Source organism: Oncorhynchus mykiss, chromosome 30 (assembly GCF_057628025.1).
Source record: "Oncorhynchus mykiss isolate SJ-2025 chromosome 30, ASM5762802v1, whole genome shotgun sequence".
Classification (NCBI taxonomy): domain Eukaryota; kingdom Metazoa; phylum Chordata; class Actinopteri; order Salmoniformes; family Salmonidae; genus Oncorhynchus; species Oncorhynchus mykiss.
This window is the reverse complement of record NC_143051.1, coordinates 21,115,777-21,135,067: the sequence shown is the minus strand read 5'-3', so window position 1 is coordinate 21,135,067 and position 19,291 is coordinate 21,115,777. Positions and strand designations below refer to the sequence as shown.

Genomic DNA, 19,291 nt, shown 5'->3' with positions numbered 1-19,291 from the left:
AAGAATGACAAAATGACCAGCCGGCTTGGGCAGCAACCCTAGATTTGTGTCGGGACTATATCTTGTGGAATAATTAAATGGTATGAATAAATAAAAATACAATAAATTAATCATAGTTTTAGCAATCGTAACGTGACAGCCGTGGAAGGGAGCAGTCAGGGGTATATTCATTACGTCTCGCAACGGAAACCGTTTACCGTTTAAGAACTAAACGGAAGCAAACAGAGAAACGGAACAAAACGGGGAGGGTCCTACCACAATTTGTCCAATAGAAACTCTAATTTTCGTTGTAAAACGTTTTCCCTTTGGATTGAACCGTTTCTGTTGCGAAACGTTATGCAACAGATGAGACATTTTGCAACAGAATCTGCGTAATGAATACAACACAGGCTTAGTCTTTTGATAAATAATTCCAGCTGTAGATAGTTTACTTATCTTCATAACGCAACATATTTGGTCGCCATGCATAATGTCCTATTACAGAGTAAGTATACAAAACCTTTCTTCAATTAACTTCATACGAGTGGTTTGAAGATATCGCTTTTATATCCTGTGTTTTCACTTGTTAGCGTAGTTTTAGCTAACGTTACCTGCATTAATTTATTACTTTAACTTTCACTCAGCGGCTACACATAATCAGCAGCATGGCTGTATTGGCTAGCTTGTTTAGTAGTTCGTTTTCAAACTTTATGGTCAACCAAACATATTTGTATTCTGCTTGCTTACTGCCCGGAAACAGTCAAGGAACTGAAGTAGTAAGCTAGTTGCTGCAAATGGACAACGTTTGTTTTGTTACAGCCTTTTTAATGTGTTTTCTTTATTGTTTCTTTCAGGGTTCTGAATCTAAGAGGGAACAATTTCGAAGGTATCTCGAAAAAGCGGGTGTTCTTGACACTCTCACCAATGGTAGGTCTTTCAGAAATCCAATGACATTACTGCCACAATGCATAGACTATGTATGCATATAGCCATTGTCTGTGTGCGAAACTTTGTTTAATTTTTCTTTTAACTGTAACTACTTGCAAAGGCTGTGTAAACGTAGTATCTTTGAGTTCTATACACATCACCACCAATGTCCATAACCACAGTCCTGCTGTTTGCAGTGTTGGTGGCCCTATACGAAGAGACAGAGAAACCTAATAATGCTTTGGAGTATCCTTTGTCTTGGTTTGGTAATACTCCAAATTGATATAACAGAAGCGTCTTAAACTAACTGATCTTATTGATGGGTCCTGTCATTTTTAATTTAATTTGTGATGAGAGATGCATGTATGTAGAACAAACATGCATCTCTGACAAAGGCTCTATTTGTGGTATTTCTATCTGCACAGGTCAAGAATGTTTTCGTACTGAACATGGCCCATGTAGGCCTAGTCAGTCATTGGGTGGGGAAATTACCTTGACCAAAGTCTGGTGACTACAGCCCCCCGGCAACTCGGTCAAGGGTAGAGTTTGTCTACATCACAAAATCCGCATCTACAATTGTGGTTGTGCATGTGATGTCTTTAAAATCTCCATCCCTAACTATAAAATTTTCTGACAAGATAGAATTGCCAAAGGGGGCGTAGTTAGCTTGCAGAGTTCTGTCATACTATCCAAGTCTGTGCCCAAACAATTTGAGCTTCTACTTTTAAAAATACACCTTTCCAGAAACAATTCTCTCACCGTTGCCGCTTGTTATAGACCCTTCAGCCCCCAGCTGTGCCCTGGACACCATATGTGAATTGATCGGGCCCCCATCTATCTTAAGAGTTTGTACGGTTAGGCAACCTACACTGGGACATGCTTAACACCCCGGCCGTCCTACAATCTAAACTAGATGCCCTCAATCTCACACACATTATCATGGAACCTACCAGGTACAACCCTCAATCCATAACCTTGGGCACCCTCTTAGATATCATCCTGACCAACTTGCCCTCTAAATACACCTCTGCTGTCTTCAACCAAGATCTCAGCGATCACTGCCTCATTGCCTGTGTGTGTAATGACCAGCGGTCAAACGACCACCACGCATCACTGTCAAACGCTCCCTAAAACACTTCAGCGAGAAGGCCTTTCTAATCAACCTGGCAAGGGTATCCTGGAAAGATATTGACCTCATCCCGTCAGTAGAGGATGCCTGGGTTCTCTTCAAAAGTGTGTTCCTTACCATCTTAAATAAGCATGCCACATTCCAAAAAATGTAGAACTAAGAACAGATACAGCCCTTGGTTCACTCCAGACTTGACTGCCCTTAACCAGCACAAAAACATCCTGTGGCATTCTGCATCAGCATTGAATAGCCCCCACAATATGCAACATTTCGGGGAAGTCAGGAACCAATATACTCAGTCAGTTAAGAAAGCTAAGGCTAGCTTTTTCAAACAGAAATTTGCTTCCTGTAGAACTGATTCCAAAACGTTTTGGGACATTATAAAGTCCATGGAGAATAAGAGCACCTTCTCCCAGCTGCCCACTGCACTGAGGATAGGAAACACTGTCACTACTAAAGGTCGACCGATTAATCGGATAGGCCGATTTAATTAGGGCCGATCTTGAAGTTTTCATAACAATCGGAAATCGGTATTTTTGGACACTAATTTCGCCGATATAAAATAAAAAATATAACTTTTTATTTTTTAATTTTTTTACACCTTTTATTTATCCTTTATTTAACTAGGCAAGTCCGTTAAGAACACCTTTTTATTTTCAATGACGGCCTAGGAACGGTGGGTTAACTGCCTTGTTCAGGGGCAGAATGACAGATTTTTACCTTGTCAGCTCGGGGATTCAATCTTGCAACCTTACAGTTAACTAGTCCAACGCTCTAATCACCTGATTACATTGCACTCCACGAGGAGACTGCCTATTATGCGAATGCAGTAAGAAGCCAAGGTAAGTTGCTAGCTAGCATTAAACTTATAAAAATTCCATCAATCATAATCACTAGTTAACTACACATGGTTGATGATATTACTAGTTTATCTAGCGTGTCCTGCGTTGCATATAATCGATGCAGTGCGTATTCGCGAAAAAGGACTGTTTTGCTCCAATGTGTACCATAAACATAACCATAAACATCAATGCCTTTCTTAAAATCAAAACACAAGTATATATTTTTAAACCTGCATATTTAGTTAATATTGCCTGCTAACCTGGCTCGTTGTGAACTCTGAAGACTTTCTTCCTAACAAAGACAGCCAACTTCGCCAAACGGGGGATGATTTAACAAAAGGGCATTTGCGAAAAAAGCACAATCGTTGCACGACTGTACCTAACCATAAACATCAATGCCTTTCTTAAAATCAATGCACAGACGTATATATTTTTAAACCTGCATATTTAGCTAAAAGAAATCCAGGTTTGCAGGCAATGTTAACCAGGTGAAATTGTGTTACTTCTCTTGCGTTCATTGCACACAGAGTCAGAGAATATGCAACAGTTTGGGCTGCCTAATTTGCCAGAATTTTACATAATTATGACTTAACATTGAAGGTTGTGCAATGTAACAGGAATATTTAGACTTATGGATGCCACCCGTTAGATAAAATACGGAACGGTTCCGTATTTCACTGACAGAATAAACGTCTAGTTTTCGAGATGATATTTTCCGGAATCTACCATATTAATGACCTAAGGCTTGTACTTCTGTGTGTTATTAAGTCTATGATTTGATAGAGCAGTCTGACTGAGCGGTGGTAGGCAGCAGCAGGCTCGTAAGCATTCATTCAAACAGCACTTTCGTGCGTTTTGCCAGCAGCTCTGCTTCAAGCATTGCGCTGTTTGACTTCAAGCCTATCAACTCCCGAGATTAGGCTGGTGTAACCGATGTGAAATAGCTAGCTACAGTGCCTTGCGAAAGTATTCGGCCCCCTTGAACTTTGCGAAGTTTTGCCACATTTCAGGCTTCAAACATAAAGATATAAAACTGTATTTTTTTGTGAAGAATCAACAACAAGTGGGACACAATCATGAAGTGGAACGACATTTATTGGATATTTCAAACTTTTTTAACAAATCAAAAACTGAAAAATTGGGCGTGCAAAATTATTCAGCCCTTTTACTTTCAGTGCAGCAAACTCTCTCCAGAAGTTCAGTGAGGATCTCTGAATGATCCAATGTTGACCTAAATGACTAATGATGATAAATACAATCCACCTGTGTGTAATCAAGTCTCCGTATAAATGCACCTGCACTGTGATAGTCTCAGAGGTCCGTTAAAAGCGCAGAGAGCATCATGAAGAACAAGGAACACACCAGGCAGGTCCGAGATACTGTTGTGAAGAAGTTTAAAGCCGGATTTGGATACAAAAAGATTTCCCAAGCTTTAAACATCCCAAGGAGCACTGTGCAAGCGATAATATTGAAATGGAAGGAGTATCAGACCACTGCAAATCTACCAAGACCTGGCCGTCCCTCTAAACTTTCAGCTCATACAAAGAGAAGACGGGTCAGAGATGCAGCCAAGAGGCCCATGATCACTCTGGATGAACTGCAGAGATCTACAGCTGAGGTGGGAGACTCTGTCCATAGGACAACAATCAGTCGTATATTGCACAAATCTGGCCTTTATGGAAGAGTGGCAAGAAGAAAGCCATTTCTTAAAGATATCCATAAAAAGTGTTGTTTAAAGTTTGCCACAAGCCACCTGGGCGACACACCAAACATGTGGAAGAAGGTGCTCTGGTCAGATGAAACCAAAATTGAACTTTTTGGCAACAATGCAAAACGTTATGTTTGGCGTAAAAGCAACACAGCTGAACACACCATCCCCACTGTCAAACATGGTGGTGGCAGCATCATGGTTTGGGCCTGCTTTTCTTCAGCAGGGACAGGGAAGATGGTTAAAATTAATGGGAAGATGGATGGAGCCAAATACAGGACCATTCTGGAAGAAAACCTGATGGAGTCTGCAAAAGACCTGAGACTGAGACTTGTCTTCCAACAAGACAATGATCCAAAACATAAAGCAAAATCTACACTGGAATGGTTCAAAAATAAACATATCCAGGTGTTAGAATGGCCAAGTCAAAGTCCAGACCTGAATCCAATCGAGAATCTGTGGAAAGAACTGAAAACTGCTGTTCACAAATGCTCTCCATCCAACCTCACTGAGCTCGAGCTGTTTTGCAAGGAGGAATGGGAAACAATTTCAGTCTCTCGATGTGCAAAACTGATAGACATACCCCAAGCGACTTACAGCTGTAATCGCAGCAAAAGGTGGCGCTACAAAGTATTAACTTAAGGGGGCTGAATAATTTTGCACGCCCAATTTTTCAGTTTTTGATTTGTTAAAAAAGTTTTAAATATCCAATAAATGTCGTTCCACTTCATGATTGTGTCCCACTTGTTGTTGATTCTTCACAAAAAAATACAGTTTTATATCTTTATGTTTGAAGCCTGAAATGTGGCAAAAGGTCGCAAAGTTCAAGGGGGCCGAATACTTTCGCAAGGCACTGTAGTTAGCGGGGTGCATGCTAATAGCGTTTCAAACATCACTCGCTCTGAGACTTGGAGTAGTTATTCACCTTGCTCTGCATGGGTAACGATGCTTCGAGGATGGCTGTTGACAATGTGTTCCTGGTTCAAACCCAGGTAGGGGCGAGGAGTGGGACGGAAGCTATACTGTTACACTGGCAATACTAAAGCGCCTATAAGAACATCCAATAGTCAAAGGTATATGAAATACAAATGGTATAGAGAGAAATAGTCCTATAATAACTACAACCTAAAACTTCTTACCTGAGAATATTGAAGACTCATGTTAAAAGGAACCACCAGCTTTCATATGTTCTCATGTTCTGAGCAAGGAACTTAAACGTTAGCTTTTTTACATGGCACATATTGGACTTTTACTTTCTTCTCCAACACTTTGTTTTTGCATTATTTAAACCAAATTGAACATGTTTCATTATTTATTTGAGGCTAAATTGATTTTATTGATGTATTATATTAAGTTAAAATGAGTGTTCATTCAGTATTGTTGTAATTGTCCGATTAATCGGTATCGGCTTTTTTTGGTCCTCCAATAATCGGTATCGGCGTTGAAAAATCATAATCGGTCGACCTCTAGTCACTACCGATAAATACCGATAATCCATAATTTCGATGAGCATTTTTCTACGGCTGGCCATACTTTCCACCTGGCTACCCCTACCCCGGCCAACATCTCAGCACCCCCTGCAGCAGCTTGCCCAAGCCCCCCCCCTGCTTCTCCTTCACCCAAATCCAGACAGCTGATGTTCTGAAAGAGTGGAAAAATCTGGATCCCTACAAATCAGCTGGACAAGACAATCTGGACCCTTTCTTTCTAAAATGATCCACCGGTCATCCCCCTCTTCAAAGGGGGAGACACTCTAGACCCAAACTGTTAGACCTATATCCATCCTGCCCTGCCCTTCCCTGCATTCTTATCGGCAGACTCCATAACCTTGGCTTCTCAAATCACTTCCTTGCCAATTTCACAAACTACTTTTCGGAGTTCATTGTGTCAAATTGGAGGGCCTGTTGTCCGGCCCTCTGGCAGTCTCTATGGGGGTGCCACAGGGTTCAATTCTCGGACAGACTCTTTTCTCTGTATATATCAATGATGTCGCTCTTGCAGCGGGTGATTCTCTGATCCAACTCTACGCAGACGACACCATTCTGTATACATCTGGCCCTTCTTTGGAGGCCACTCCTTCCGTGGCCTCTAATTGCTTTTAAATGCTGGTAAAACTAAGTGCATGCTCTTCAACCGATTGCTGCCCGCACCCTCCCGCCTGACTAGCATCACTACCCTGGACAATTCTGACTTTGAATACGTGGACAACTACAAATACCTGGGTGTCTGGTTAGACTAAACTTTCCTTCCAGACTCACATTAAACATCTCCAATCCAAAATTAAATCTAGAATCGGCTTCCTATTTCGCAGCAAAGCTTCGTAAAACGGACTATCCTACTGATCCTTGACTTTGGCGATGTGATTTACAAAATAGCCTCCAACACTCTACTCAGCAAATTGGATGCAGTCTATCACCGTGCAATCCGTTCTGTCACCAAAGCCCCATATACTACCCACCACTGCGACCTATATACTCTCGTTGGCTGGCCCTCACTACATATTCATCGCCAAACCCACTGGCTCCAGGTCAGCTATAAAACTTTGCTAGGTAAAGCTCCGCCTTATCTCGGCTCACTGGTCACCATAACACCCACCCGAAGCACGCGCTCCAGCGGTTATATTTCTCTGGTCACCCCCCGCCTTTCCTTCCAGTACTCTGCTGCCAATGACTGGAATGAATTGCAAAAATCACTGAAGCTGGAGTCTAACTTTAAGCATCAGCTGTCAGAGCAGCTTACAGATCACTGTACCTGTACACAGCCAATCTGTAAATAGCACACCCAACTACCTCATCCCCATGTTATTACTTACCCTCTTGCTCTTTTGCACCCAAGTATCTCTACTTGCACATCATCTGCACAGCTATCACTCCAGTGTTAATGCTAAATTGTAATTATGTCGCCTCTATGGCCTATTTATTGCCTACCTCCCTACTCTTCTACATTTGCACACACTGTACATATATTTTTCTATTGTGTTATTGACTGTACGTTTAACTCTTTTGTTTTTGTCGCTTTGCTTTATCTTGGCCAGTTCACAGTAAATGAGAACTTGTTCTCAACTGACCTACCTGGTTAAAAAAAAGGTTAAATTAAAAAATAAGAGTTTAGAATGTGCCAGTGGCTGGTCTAGTGGTAGAGCTGCTACCCCTAGACCACACATTGCCTCTGGAAGAGAACTCGATCACATTCCATTCTATGCACCATCAGCTCTATCTCATCTCAATAACTTATTCACTGTATCTAACAACAAGAAAGAGTTAGAATAGCCTTCACCTAAACACAGCTTTCTAAAGCATCACCTTGGTGTGGCTGGTGTGGAGACAGCAGATGCCGAGACCCTCCGTTTGGGGGTGTCTGAGCTACAGCAGAAGTGTGATCTGCTCATGGAGGAAAACAAAGAACTCAGAAAGAGGGTCAGCAGCATTGCTGGATAATTAAATATTTTTCCTGAATTGCAAGGGGTGGTTTCAGGACACTGATTTAGCCTAGGCTTGGACTAGAAAGCATTTTCAATCAAGTTTTATTTTTAAATGTTTTTGTCCCTGCTTTTAAGTCCAGTCCTACGCGTAATCTTTGTCTGGGAAGCCATCCCAAATGCCTGAAAATGTCAAATCTCGGTACCTTGCAAATAGCTGAATTTGCTCTACCTTGTTTTATAGCTTCTGCAGTATGAACCAACACCTGAGGATGGAGCAGCGGAGTAATGTAGTTGGTTGAATTGTTATATTTTTTTCACTGTTTGGAAGGGGCGCTTAATGTAAAGCCATCATTTCTTTATAGTGTGTGTGTGATATATATATATATATATATATATATAACACTTCATTATTAAGGCAACGTAATTTTGTTTAAGTAGTAAATGTGGCTTCTTTGTACAGGCACCTCCTTTATTACCATTATCTCCAATTTAAGTCAATAAATACTCTTGCAGGAAATATTTCTCATGGAATTTATTTTCGTTGATTTACATTTTACAGTATCTATACTGAACAAAAATATAAATGTAATGATTTTACTTAGTTACAGTTCATATAAGGAAATCTGTCAATTGAAATTCATTAGGCCCTAATCTATGGATTTCACTTGACTTGGAAGCTCCAATCAGAATGAGTTTTTCCCCACAGAAGGGCTTTGTTACAGACAGACATACTCCTCACCACCCCTCTGACGATCCCGCAGGTGACTAAGCCGGAATGCAGAGGTCCTGGGCTGGCGTAGTTACATGTGGTCTGCGGTTGTGAGGCCGTTTGGACGTACTGCCAAATTCTCTAAAATGACAGAGGCAGCTTATGGTAGAGAAATGAACATTAAATTCACTGGCAACAGCTCTGGTGGACATTCCTGCAGTCAGCATGTCAATTGCACTTGAGACATCTGTGGCATTTGTCCCAAGCACAAGGTGCACTGGTGTAATAACCATGCTGACTAACAGGGATGTAAACCAACTTATGTTCAACATTTGAGCAAAATAAGCTTTTTGTGCGTTTGGCAAATTTCAGGGATTTAAAAAAAAATTCAGCTCATGAAACACGGGACCAACACTACATGCTGCGTTTTTTATATTTTTGTTCAGTTTAGATGGATTCCCAACAACTGATACTTGCCCCTTATTTCAATGCCAAAAAAACAGGGCCATAGTAGACATTACTGCTTCTAACCTGTGGTGGGGTTTAAAAATGTTACTTTAAGTCAATGTTCTTGCCTGTCTCTGTTTGGATTGATATTTTAACCCATACCGTAGGGAAATGATTAGATTAATTTAAGAAATTCAAGAATATTTGTACTTTATTTTATAGAGGAAGTAATACAATTGTGAAAACAAATCAATGTTCAGTAAAAATATATATTTTTTTATATAATCCCCTACCACAGCACCATAAATATGTATAATTTACATTGTCAAATGATCAGTGGGCTTTGGGCCACAATATCAATGCTATTTGAGGACGGAGGACATCTGCAGTAATCCGGCCTGGGGGGGGGGGGGGGGGGGAACTAGTTGAGTAATATGCAACTCGTTTATTATTCCTTAGCCAAAGTCCTTGCAGTAGTGGGTTTTCAATTACAGTTCAACTCTAACTGTATTTTATTATAGTGGATAGTATTAAATACATTTGACCAGTACATCATGAGCAAAGAAACGATTAATTGGACTGATACTAAAATGGATCGTAATGTCGCTGACAAAATATCCTGATTAGTTTGGTAGCTAGTGAACTCCAGCCACCAATTTCAACTGGGGAAAGTCAAATTCTGAACGGAATTTTAAAAAGTGCAATACCACAGACTAAATGCTCTTTGTTCATTACTACAAAATGCACCTTTTTTTTTATGGTACAGTATATTTGACAAAAAAGCAATGCTGTAAACATGACACGGACGGGGCTATACTTTTTCGTTCAAACAGTTTTATCCTGCTTCAAGGTGTAGTTCACTATTTTACAACTTGATGTTAGGTAGTGCTTCACCCTGAAAGTAGTGGGTCAAGAGAAACTGTAAATCTTTAAACAGCCATTACAAACCTCAATTAATTTTAACCATCAAAAGCTAACAATCAATGGAAGTGATGGGGGAATGTGAGCATAGCCTAACACTGTAACAGTTTCTTGTGAAATGAGTTTAATAGCCTAACTCTTAGATCTGCAGGTCGCCTGGAGCTCGTCTGCTTGTGGCGTTACTTGCCAATGACATATGGCGGTTGGGAGAGCAGACAGGAGGACTGTTGCCATCGTGGCTGTGCCGGGACGCAGACCTCAGCTCTCCTATTGAGTCCGGGCTATGAGGTCTGCTCATTCTCTTGAGGTCCGGCTTAGAGAAGGCCCTGGCTCTGCTGGCAGCTAAGCTGCAGCGTGGCTTCATTCTTATTGTCCCAGGGTAGGAGTCCCCACTATTTGAGCCATTCCCTTCCACCACTGTGGAACAGTTCCATGGGGCACTGACCCGTCGTGGTTTCCTCACAATGACCGAAAGGGTCGGACATGAGGAGGCATCTACCCCGGGGTACTCAGAGCCCTGTGAATTGAAGCCCACATGGTGGGGGAGATGGGCGAGAGGATCTACGTGGCAGGGTAGAGGATCCATGTGATAGGGTCGAGGGTGCATGACAAGGTCCTCTGGCTCATCCACATAGGGAGACCGAGTCATCTCACTGCTGGTGTTTGAGTTGCTGTTGTGCTCAGTAGGACTTGGCAACACTCCCTCCTTACTGTCTGTATTGTGGCTGTCAGTACCTGGCTTGACTCCAGGGTCCCCCTGAATGGGAACAAAGGCAGAAGAGGCATTGAGGGGATACGTGGGTCCATTACCCTGCTTCTCTAGCAGGAATGTGTACCCACTCTGTGCTGTGTGGATAGTAGGCTTGGGGCCCACAGAGGTGGCCCCCATGTTAACCTGTTGCACAACAGAGTTTCTTTTGGACTTGCTAACATAGTAGTCATCCAGGTCATCCTTGAGATGTGTTTGATAGGCCAGGATGCCCTTCTTGAGCTTCTTGTAGCTCAGGTGCATGATCTCCAAGAGGCTGAGGAAGAGGGACACGGCGGCGATGCCCTGCATGAACATCATGAATATGTTTTTTTCCGTGGGCCTGGAGACAAAGCAGTCCACCACATTTGGGCAGGGCTCCCTCTTGCACTTAAATAGAGGGTCCAGGTGGTGGCCATAAAGGAGGTACTGGCACAGCATGAAGCCCACCTCCACCACAGACCGAGTGATGATGTGGGCCACGTAGGTCTGTAGCAGGGACCCCCTCAGCGGGGCCTTGTTGAGCTTCCCCAGATCCAGTTGTCTCATCTCCCTCTCGATACGTCTCCGCACCTCAATCAGCTCCACTTCCACCGCCTCCAGCTCCCGACGCAGAGCCGCCTTTTTAGTGTGACGCGTCTTCTCCAGAGCTCGCAGCTGGTAGATGGCGTGGCCCATGTAAACCAGAGAGGGCGAGGAGACGAAGATGACCTGGAGAACCCAGTAGCGGATGAGAGAGATGGGGAAGGCTCGGTCGTAGCACACATTGCGGCACCCTGGCTGTTCTGTGTTGCAGATGAAGTCGGCCTGCTCATCGTTCCACACGCCTTCTGCAGCAACGCCAAGTGCTAGCATCCGGAAGATGAAGAGGATGGTCAGCCAGGTCTTTCCCACCATGGTAGAGTGGATATGCACTTCCTCCAAGATCCCACCGAGGAAGTTCCAATCTCCCATCTTCACACGGGTTTTGCTTATTGACGGGAAAAGGTCTTTGTTACTTTAAAAGCAGAGACAATATGGAAATGGAATGTCAAAGTTTAGTGTATGGTGAGGTCAATAATAATACATAGCACAATGTTCACAGAATTCCTGGCTTCATTTGATTATATGAATTAGTATTGATGATGATGACGATCATTACAATGATTGGTAATTGAAGAAAAAATATAGAATATTAATATTTAGCCTGCCATTGATTCAGGTTTATTGGACAAAAAAAAGAAATTGGGACATGTGTAATGGATATAGGAGACGATAGCAGCGGGAAGTAGTTTGGGGGTGCCTGCGCTGAAGACTTCTATATCGGTCCACTAATAAACCTATAAAAGGTTATTTTTTACAATTAAATGCATTTGGGTGTTTAACAGCATTTGTAACTCGAGTCTGATAATTGTCTGTACAAAATAATTTATCTGATAATACTTGTGGAATATGAAAGTACTTGCTTAAGATGTTTTCCAGTTTCTTGAATTACTTTGTAAATGCAAATGATTTCTGTGGAAACTGAAATGGTCTACTCATTCCTTTTCCATTTTAGTAGCTGCTCTTATCCAGAGCAATTTACAGTAGTTAGTGCATACATGTTCATGCTGGTCGCCCATGGGAATCGAACCCACAATCCTAGCATTGCAAGGGCTCTGCTCTACCAACTGAGCCACATCGCATCAAAAATAACTTGTTTTTCTTCATGCTCAGTCTACAGGTACAAACCTAGATGAACAGCCTATTTATATTAATTGGTTTGTAAGGATGGTAAATTAATTCTGCTCAAAAAGTGGTTGTTTTCCATGTTATTTGATCAAGAAAAATATTTAATTTGACGTGAATGTTTTGTCTGTCCATAATTTGGCACCTTTTAATGTAAATGTTTGAGGACAGGGTTTTGTTGTTTCTGGATTGCATTAGAATGACAATCCACAGAGAAAGGGACAGGGCAAAAATTATTAGAATATGGCAAATATCAGTACATTTTTGCATCCTATCCATGCTTGCTTTCCAGTGCTAGCTGAGACAGGAAATAGATAGGCTGTCGACAATTTATTTATGCGCAATTTGTCTAAATGGCTGATGGAAACACTTCAATAGAAACACTGACGTCATTACGTCCAGCTGTTTTCGTCAACACAATAATTAAATGGCAACACACCCTAGCAGGCAATTGCCGCATCGATTTTCTATGCGAACTTTCTAAATGTCGAAAAAAAAAATCGCTGGACAAGTTAATGGAAACATGATGATCATTTTGTCCTAATTATAATGATAATATAATTAGGTAACACAATATCAAATAAAATTATCATCAATAACATTAAGCTGTTATATCATTCATATTTAGCCTATTTGCAGACCAGTTAATTGCATAATTTACAAGTTACAGAGAAAAAAATCAATGCGAATGACAATCATCAAAATGTAGTTCTCTTTGAGAGTTTAAGTCAGGAGACCTCTGCTGGGAAAATAATGTATTCATTCATATGTTAAAACTCAATCTAAAATAACACAAATAAACGTACCTTTCATTTGGGAAATAAGATGTACATAAACAGAAACGTTTTACCAAAATATTCGTACGTTCGATGCAGTCCCGTGCTCATTGTCAATCTCTTTATATTTATCAGAAAAAATGCATATGCCCTCATTAAGATGGGCTACAATCCCGACCCTGATGAAATGAAAACAAAATAAAAGCCAGCCTGTGGCTTTAGTTGGTAAGAACTATATAGGCTGCCAAGATAAATCAATTGTACTATTTGTTGTCGTTTACCTTGCAGCTGTATGCATAGACTGCGGGTGGTGGGGGGCCCTGTGCGTCATCGGGCGATGGGGGGACCGTCAAAAAATATTCAATAGTTTTTCTATTTGAGGCTGCTCCTAGAGGACCTAGAACCCATGGTGACCTTCGGTGGCGCTCTGCCCGGTGATGCCTGTGGAATATGATGTGGTGTTTATGGTACACCGACACTGAGCCAGAGCATTTCCCCCAGTAGCTCTGAGTGCATGTCGGAGGGGTTCCTGTAGTTACATAAAACATCTACAAAGTCAAATATACTGTGTCTGAATTGGATTAACTAGCCTGCCGGTGGTTACTAAAAGTGATGCCTACTTTGGGAACAAGTAGAAAACAATTAGAAACATCCTCAATTCAAAGCATTTTGAATATCTCCTCCCCGAATGTGTACTCTTCTTAATTAATGTATTTAAATTCTAGTAGTTGATTGGTCAGGATTATGTTGCAGAATTAATCAATTTGGAGAATGATAGTTCAGTCAAACTCAAATCTCAACAAACTACTGTGTTGGTAACAATTGTAGAATGTGTAAAAAATTGTATGTTTCATAGTGAGACAGACTGAACAGGAAAGCTCATTGTCTTTCATTCATCCATGGGTAGCTGTATTGCACAATACCTGTCAACCATTTTCTCAGTTTGTTGCCCAAGGCAATGATAGCCACACACCATCAATCAATGAGCTTCGGAATGAACCTGCTGAAACCTACAACCATACAGTAAAGCATACTCAATCATTTTTTTGTACATTTCCCAAACACAATTTAACACAATACTGGCACATAATCATGGAGATATCAACGCTACAGGTTTCAAACCTGCCATAAAGACAGGCTGCAATTATTTGTATTTTGTTTAACAAAACTGTCCACATATAATGTATCTTACCTTGTTCTGCAATGTCAAATATGTCTAAATATGTTTACAAGCAGCTTATCTATCTTCCACCTCCAATTAAAGTGATATTTCTAGTCATAGTTGATCCTCAAAACAAATGTATTCTATCCCAGTCATTTATTCCACTGGCTTTTAAAGTATTTTTAATGTGTGTTTTTGTTCTACATTGTTATTTTTAGTATTACATTGTTATTTTTAGTATTACATTGTTATTGATTACTGCATTGCTGGGTTTAGAGCTTGCAAGAAAGGTATTTCACTGTAGTGCAGGTGACATTAAAACTTGAAACTAAAATTTGAATCCCACACCAATATATATATATTTTTTAAGTGCTTGGATATTGGATGAAATGTGGGGAATTATAAAGGAAACATGTATATGTGATGTACACAACTTTATTAGTGTATATACATATTATAAATAGCATTTAATCACAAATGTACTATAAAAGACTGATTCTAATATGTTCACTTCATAATTCAAGGGATTTGGGTCCAGGGCCTATATTTTTGTCTCTTAGTTGCTCTTCACATATACAAGTCCAAGTGAATGCGTGTCATACTATATGAGAGCATTTCCACAATGGCACACTACACTTTTGGATCAATACATTTTCTCCGTCCTGAGGATCAATAGGTTATGTCCGATTTCATACATGGATGACTCCATGAATCAAATTAATATGGTCACCCCAGCTATTGCATGTTTTTTATTCTATTTATAGGAAATGAATGGGTATGGCTTGTTGGCAGGTTTGATTTTGTTGACTGCCCGGTGGCCTATTAATACTGCTTGAAGCAGCCAATCCAGGCCCTTTTTGAGTTTCAATGAGGTAAGAGCACCCTATTATGCAATTTATGTGTGTGAAAAAAGGCTGCCTCAAGGCTGGCTCTCTTTGCCACTGAAATATGGTAAAGCCATATGAACATTTGAAGTTACTGTACATGAAGTTTGTCTGGATGTCGCTGTCTGTTTTAGCTTAATCTACTATTGTTATTCTCTTATAGAGCTTGCAGCTTGTAGTCCTAAAAAACGGAAATGAGTTAGCATTTTCTACCCGTTTCATTGGCCATTCCTGTTGGGGAAATGAATGGGGTTTTGAGATAAAAGCTGAAAATAAGGTCTCCTATGATTGTGTTTACAAACCTTTTCAGTGTCAATCCAAAAACCATACAGAAACATATCCCCATAGGGTTTGGCCAATGAGTCATGGAAGAGTTAGCGCCTTCAAAAAGAAACCATTAATATTGCAGCTTTGGAGTGGTCGAAAACAGAAATTGATACGCGTATAGCTCAAATATCGTTGTGATTGGTAGACTGGAGTTTCCTGTTGTGTAAATTGTAAAGAAAACAAGCCTGAAATCTAGGAATTTTCTCTCCCTCATACCAATTGTTCAGCAATCAGAACTGTGTACTTGGACAGTAAATTGAATGTATTCCACGCTTTTGATTTTAATTTATGGTTGTTTCATGGTCTGATATTCTCCATAACTATGAACAATGTGCTTTATACTACTCAGAATGGCCCCCTGGTACTCCATTTGCTACAATGTTACACCTGTGTGACATGACCCGTATTAGGCTTACTTCATTTACTCTCACAAGAATTACATTCAAAATGATTCTCTTCAAATCAAGTATTTATTCAATGGTATAATTGTGTTCAACAAAACTGACCTTAAAACACAGTAGTTAGGACAATATTTTTGTAAAGATTCAGGGTATTATTTTGGTAAAAAGGTGATAGAGCTTCTTGTACAGCAGAGAGCAACTCAATCCACAACACAACTGGAGAATTAAAAATAAATCAAATGGCATGTCTTAATGGTAGGCAGTTTATGCAGACACACAGTTTACATTTGAATGGTGAAAATCTGTTCTTTCGACTTCAACCCATCCATTAAGGCGTACATTCCCTGTATTCAGTGGTGTGATGTGTAACACAACGTAATCCCTCCTCACCAAATCACAGAACACACCACCTGTACTACAGGGTCACCTAACTAAACTCTCCCCAAAAAATATCACAGTAAACTCATTTGATATAAAATCACAAGTAATCATTCAATAAATCAAATATACAAAAAGAGAGTACATAGGGCCAGCTACAGAATAAAAACATTGCGCAATTGGAACTCCACTCATTGTAAACCTCAAGGGCCCAGGCATATTGTAGCCAATTCAGGGGGAGGGGTAGCCATTTCACCAAGAGAGCCAAACCTTTTGATGAGGTTGCTAGGTGTTGGGTTAAGGTCACTACCAGAATCAAGTCTATACATATGTTTTATTCCAAACCAAGAGGTGACTGCAGTTACACACATTTCAGCCTCCATTTTTTGCTGGCTTATAACAAAAACCCTCATCCAGTCTATCCCTGTAAGAAGGATCATAACTAGTAAACAATTGAGCTCTTCCATCCATGTTTGATTTTCTTGGGAGTAATAGCCTGCATATTTTACAAAGAGCTCAGTATACCGACACACACTCTGTGTTGGCATCTCCTCAATTGCAGAATAATCTGGTAGAATGTCTAAGAAGAACCCTAAAATATGTAAAACAAGGGTATCACCCAAAACAACTGTACAAAATATGTATAAAGAAAAGCAAAACTGCAATTGCCTGTAGTACACAAGTTCCACTGTATAATATACCATTTACATAAAGCGCAAATAACTTTCATTTCTAAAATCAAAAGAAAACCACCTTTTCAAGTATGTTTTGTGAAAATAAAAAAAATGTAAAAAGGCATGTAGGGTTAAATGCTGCAGCAGTGAGTTTTGGCAGGTTAAATTGAACAGTGACGTCAGCCCAGCTTTCCACAACCCTTGAAAAGGCAAGTCCACTATCCATCTCCCAAAGAGCACATCCACACAAGTACAGTACAACTCAGACTCAGAATATTGAGTGTTTTAAAAGGAAATTCATGTCACTGAAGTAGTGAAGAAAAACTTGGAGATTGAACGCAGCAGTCTTGAGGTGAGCGCAGGTAGCTTACTGTTAAGAGTTCATGAGACATCTGAAAAATAGAAACAAAATGTTGATTTAAAACAGGCACTGGGGGAACCGAGGATAAAAAGTTTGTGCGTGTTTCGATTATCGTTGGAACTCACAGCTGGAGGGTCTAGCGCTATATTGTCGCATGATCTGGTCATGTGTGAACTTCACAAACGATTCATATTGTTCTGGGAAGGAACCAAAAACATAAAAATGATCTACGAGTCATCATACCATGAGATGGCCGGTATTCATAAAGCGTCTCAGAGTAGGAGTGCCGATCTAGGATCAGGTCGCCCATGTTCATGTAATATTATTCATTATGATCCAATAGCCAAAACAGATCCTAGATCAGTGCCGATCCTACTCAGATGCTTTATGAATACGGGCCCATACCTGTAATAAGGAAGTCTGAGTCAGCATACCCGCCAGCTTAGTGTTCAGGATCTGTTCATACTCTTCACAGATGGTCTCCTCGTGGTCCTTGAGGATTCGTTCACACAGGGAGCCTACCTGGCGCAATGTGAAGCAGGGCTGGTCCCTCTTCATAGACACTCCTGGGGAAACCATAACATGACAAGGAATGAGCTTTTGTCTGACAACTGCATACACAATCTGGTTAAAAAAAGATACACCCAATTAGGTCTGGTTTACTTCTGCAAGTGTTGAGACATTGAGAATAAACAACAAATGCAAAGGTGAGTGTGAGTCATCTTTTCTTAAGAATTTTACTTTGTGGCTCTTCTTCCCCACACCACAAACAAGAGACAGCACGGTGAGTTGACTGTTATTCACCCTTATAGTAAGTTTATTTGTAATCAGATGCTGACAGCATCTTCAGCTTCGTGAGGGCTAACTGCTTGAAAACAGACCTGATGGGGAGCTTGGTGCCATGAAACCAGAGCTTTGTCCTTGGCCATCACTTGGAGTCTGGGACTCACTCTGGTTGAAGGCCTCCTCAAGTTGGCACCGTCGCTGGTAACGGCTATATTCTTGCCTAAGATTCTGGACAATCTGCTCTGTGGATGGAAAAACAACTAAAGTCAGCTTAACATGGTTGGCTTACCCTGGAAAGGGTGTTTCCTCAGGCAACAGCCCAGGCCTCATATCTATATTGGGTGTGACGAAGCATGAAACATGGTCACATAGCCATGCACCCAATCAACCTATCAAACACATGATCAACTTGGTACCTGGATGGAAGCATGAATGATTTCCTAGCCAGGTATTATCATCAACTTGAAGCTACGCTGTTATACAGGATAACTATGTTATTTACAATCAGGACTGGGTTCATTCTGGACAACTAGAGAGTGGGTAACGTTAGTTAGCTATATGCCTATCTAGAACATCATGTTAGTTTTTCTTCAATGTTTGGCCTACTAACTACAACCTGTAAATCGGGTTCATTATTAGATAACGTTAGCTAGATAGCCTGCTAAATGATAATGTATGATCTCATATTTTACTATTCGCTACTTTCAGCCACTGCACTGGCGCTAGCTAGCTACAATGGCCACCATCTAACGTTAACTAATTAAAAAAATATATATATATTCAGGCAAACAAGTAACCTGGGGTAAGTCTATGTTCTCCTCCACAAGTTGATTGGGGAGACATCGAACTGTCACCGGTAGCAGAAAGCAGGTTACACCGCTTTGGCGAGGGGTTGACTGGGGTCCCTGGCAGAGGGTTGCACCTTCGCCGTTTTGGAGATTGAGGGCTGTGAAGGGCCTCAAACTCAATTGAACGCTTCAAAGTAGCTCCGCACGCCATGTTAG

At 40.8% G+C, this 19,291-nt stretch overlaps 3 protein-coding genes across 3 annotated transcripts; 1 reads left to right on the top strand and 2 right to left on the bottom strand.

Moving 5' to 3' along the window:
• Positions 1-301: 301 nt before the first annotated feature.
• On the top strand, positions 302-8,523 carry LOC110488074 (c-Myc-binding protein). The gene is made up of 5 exons (XM_021560059.3): positions 302-484; positions 834-906; positions 1,104-1,152; positions 7,872-8,001; positions 8,248-8,523. The coding sequence occupies exons 1-5, from the start codon at positions 470-472 to the stop codon at positions 8,290-8,292; spliced, it is 312 nt and encodes a 103-aa protein (XP_021415734.1). The 5' UTR covers positions 302-469; the 3' UTR covers positions 8,293-8,523.
• Positions 8,524-9,958: 1,435 nt separating this feature from the next.
• LOC110489444 (gap junction alpha-9 protein-like) lies at positions 9,959-13,490 on the bottom strand. Its single transcript, XM_021562150.3, has one exon. The coding sequence runs from the start codon at positions 11,783-11,785 to the stop codon at positions 10,223-10,225; it is 1,563 nt and encodes a 520-aa protein (XP_021417825.3). The 5' UTR covers positions 11,786-13,490; the 3' UTR covers positions 9,959-10,222.
• A 4,008-nt stretch (positions 13,491-17,498) lies between these two features.
• On the bottom strand, positions 17,499-19,291 carry LOC100499586 (akirin 1(2b)). Its single transcript, NM_001195164.1, is given in 5 exon segments — positions 17,499-17,532; positions 17,627-17,698; positions 17,936-18,067; positions 18,383-18,529; positions 19,085-19,291. Coding segments are annotated over 5 exon segments (564 nt in total). The 5' UTR covers positions 19,287-19,291; the 3' UTR covers positions 17,499-17,521.

What these genes read in the sequence shown, in the direction of transcription:
- LOC110488074 (XM_021560059.3), top strand. An exon ending in TCTTGACACTCTCACCAATG is followed by an intron (nt 907 to 1,103) that starts GTAGGTCTTTCA and finishes TGCTGTTTGCAG; the next exon opens with TGTTGGTGGCCCTATACGAA. An exon ending in AAACCTAATAATGCTTTGGA is followed by an intron (nt 1,153 to 7,871) that starts GTATCCTTTGTC and finishes ACCTAAACACAG; the next exon opens with CTTTCTAAAGCATCACCTTG.
- LOC110489444 (XM_021562150.3), bottom strand. Translation starts at nt 11,785, where the DNA reads ATGGGAGATTGGAACTTCCTCGGTGGGATCTTGGAGGAAGTGCATATC.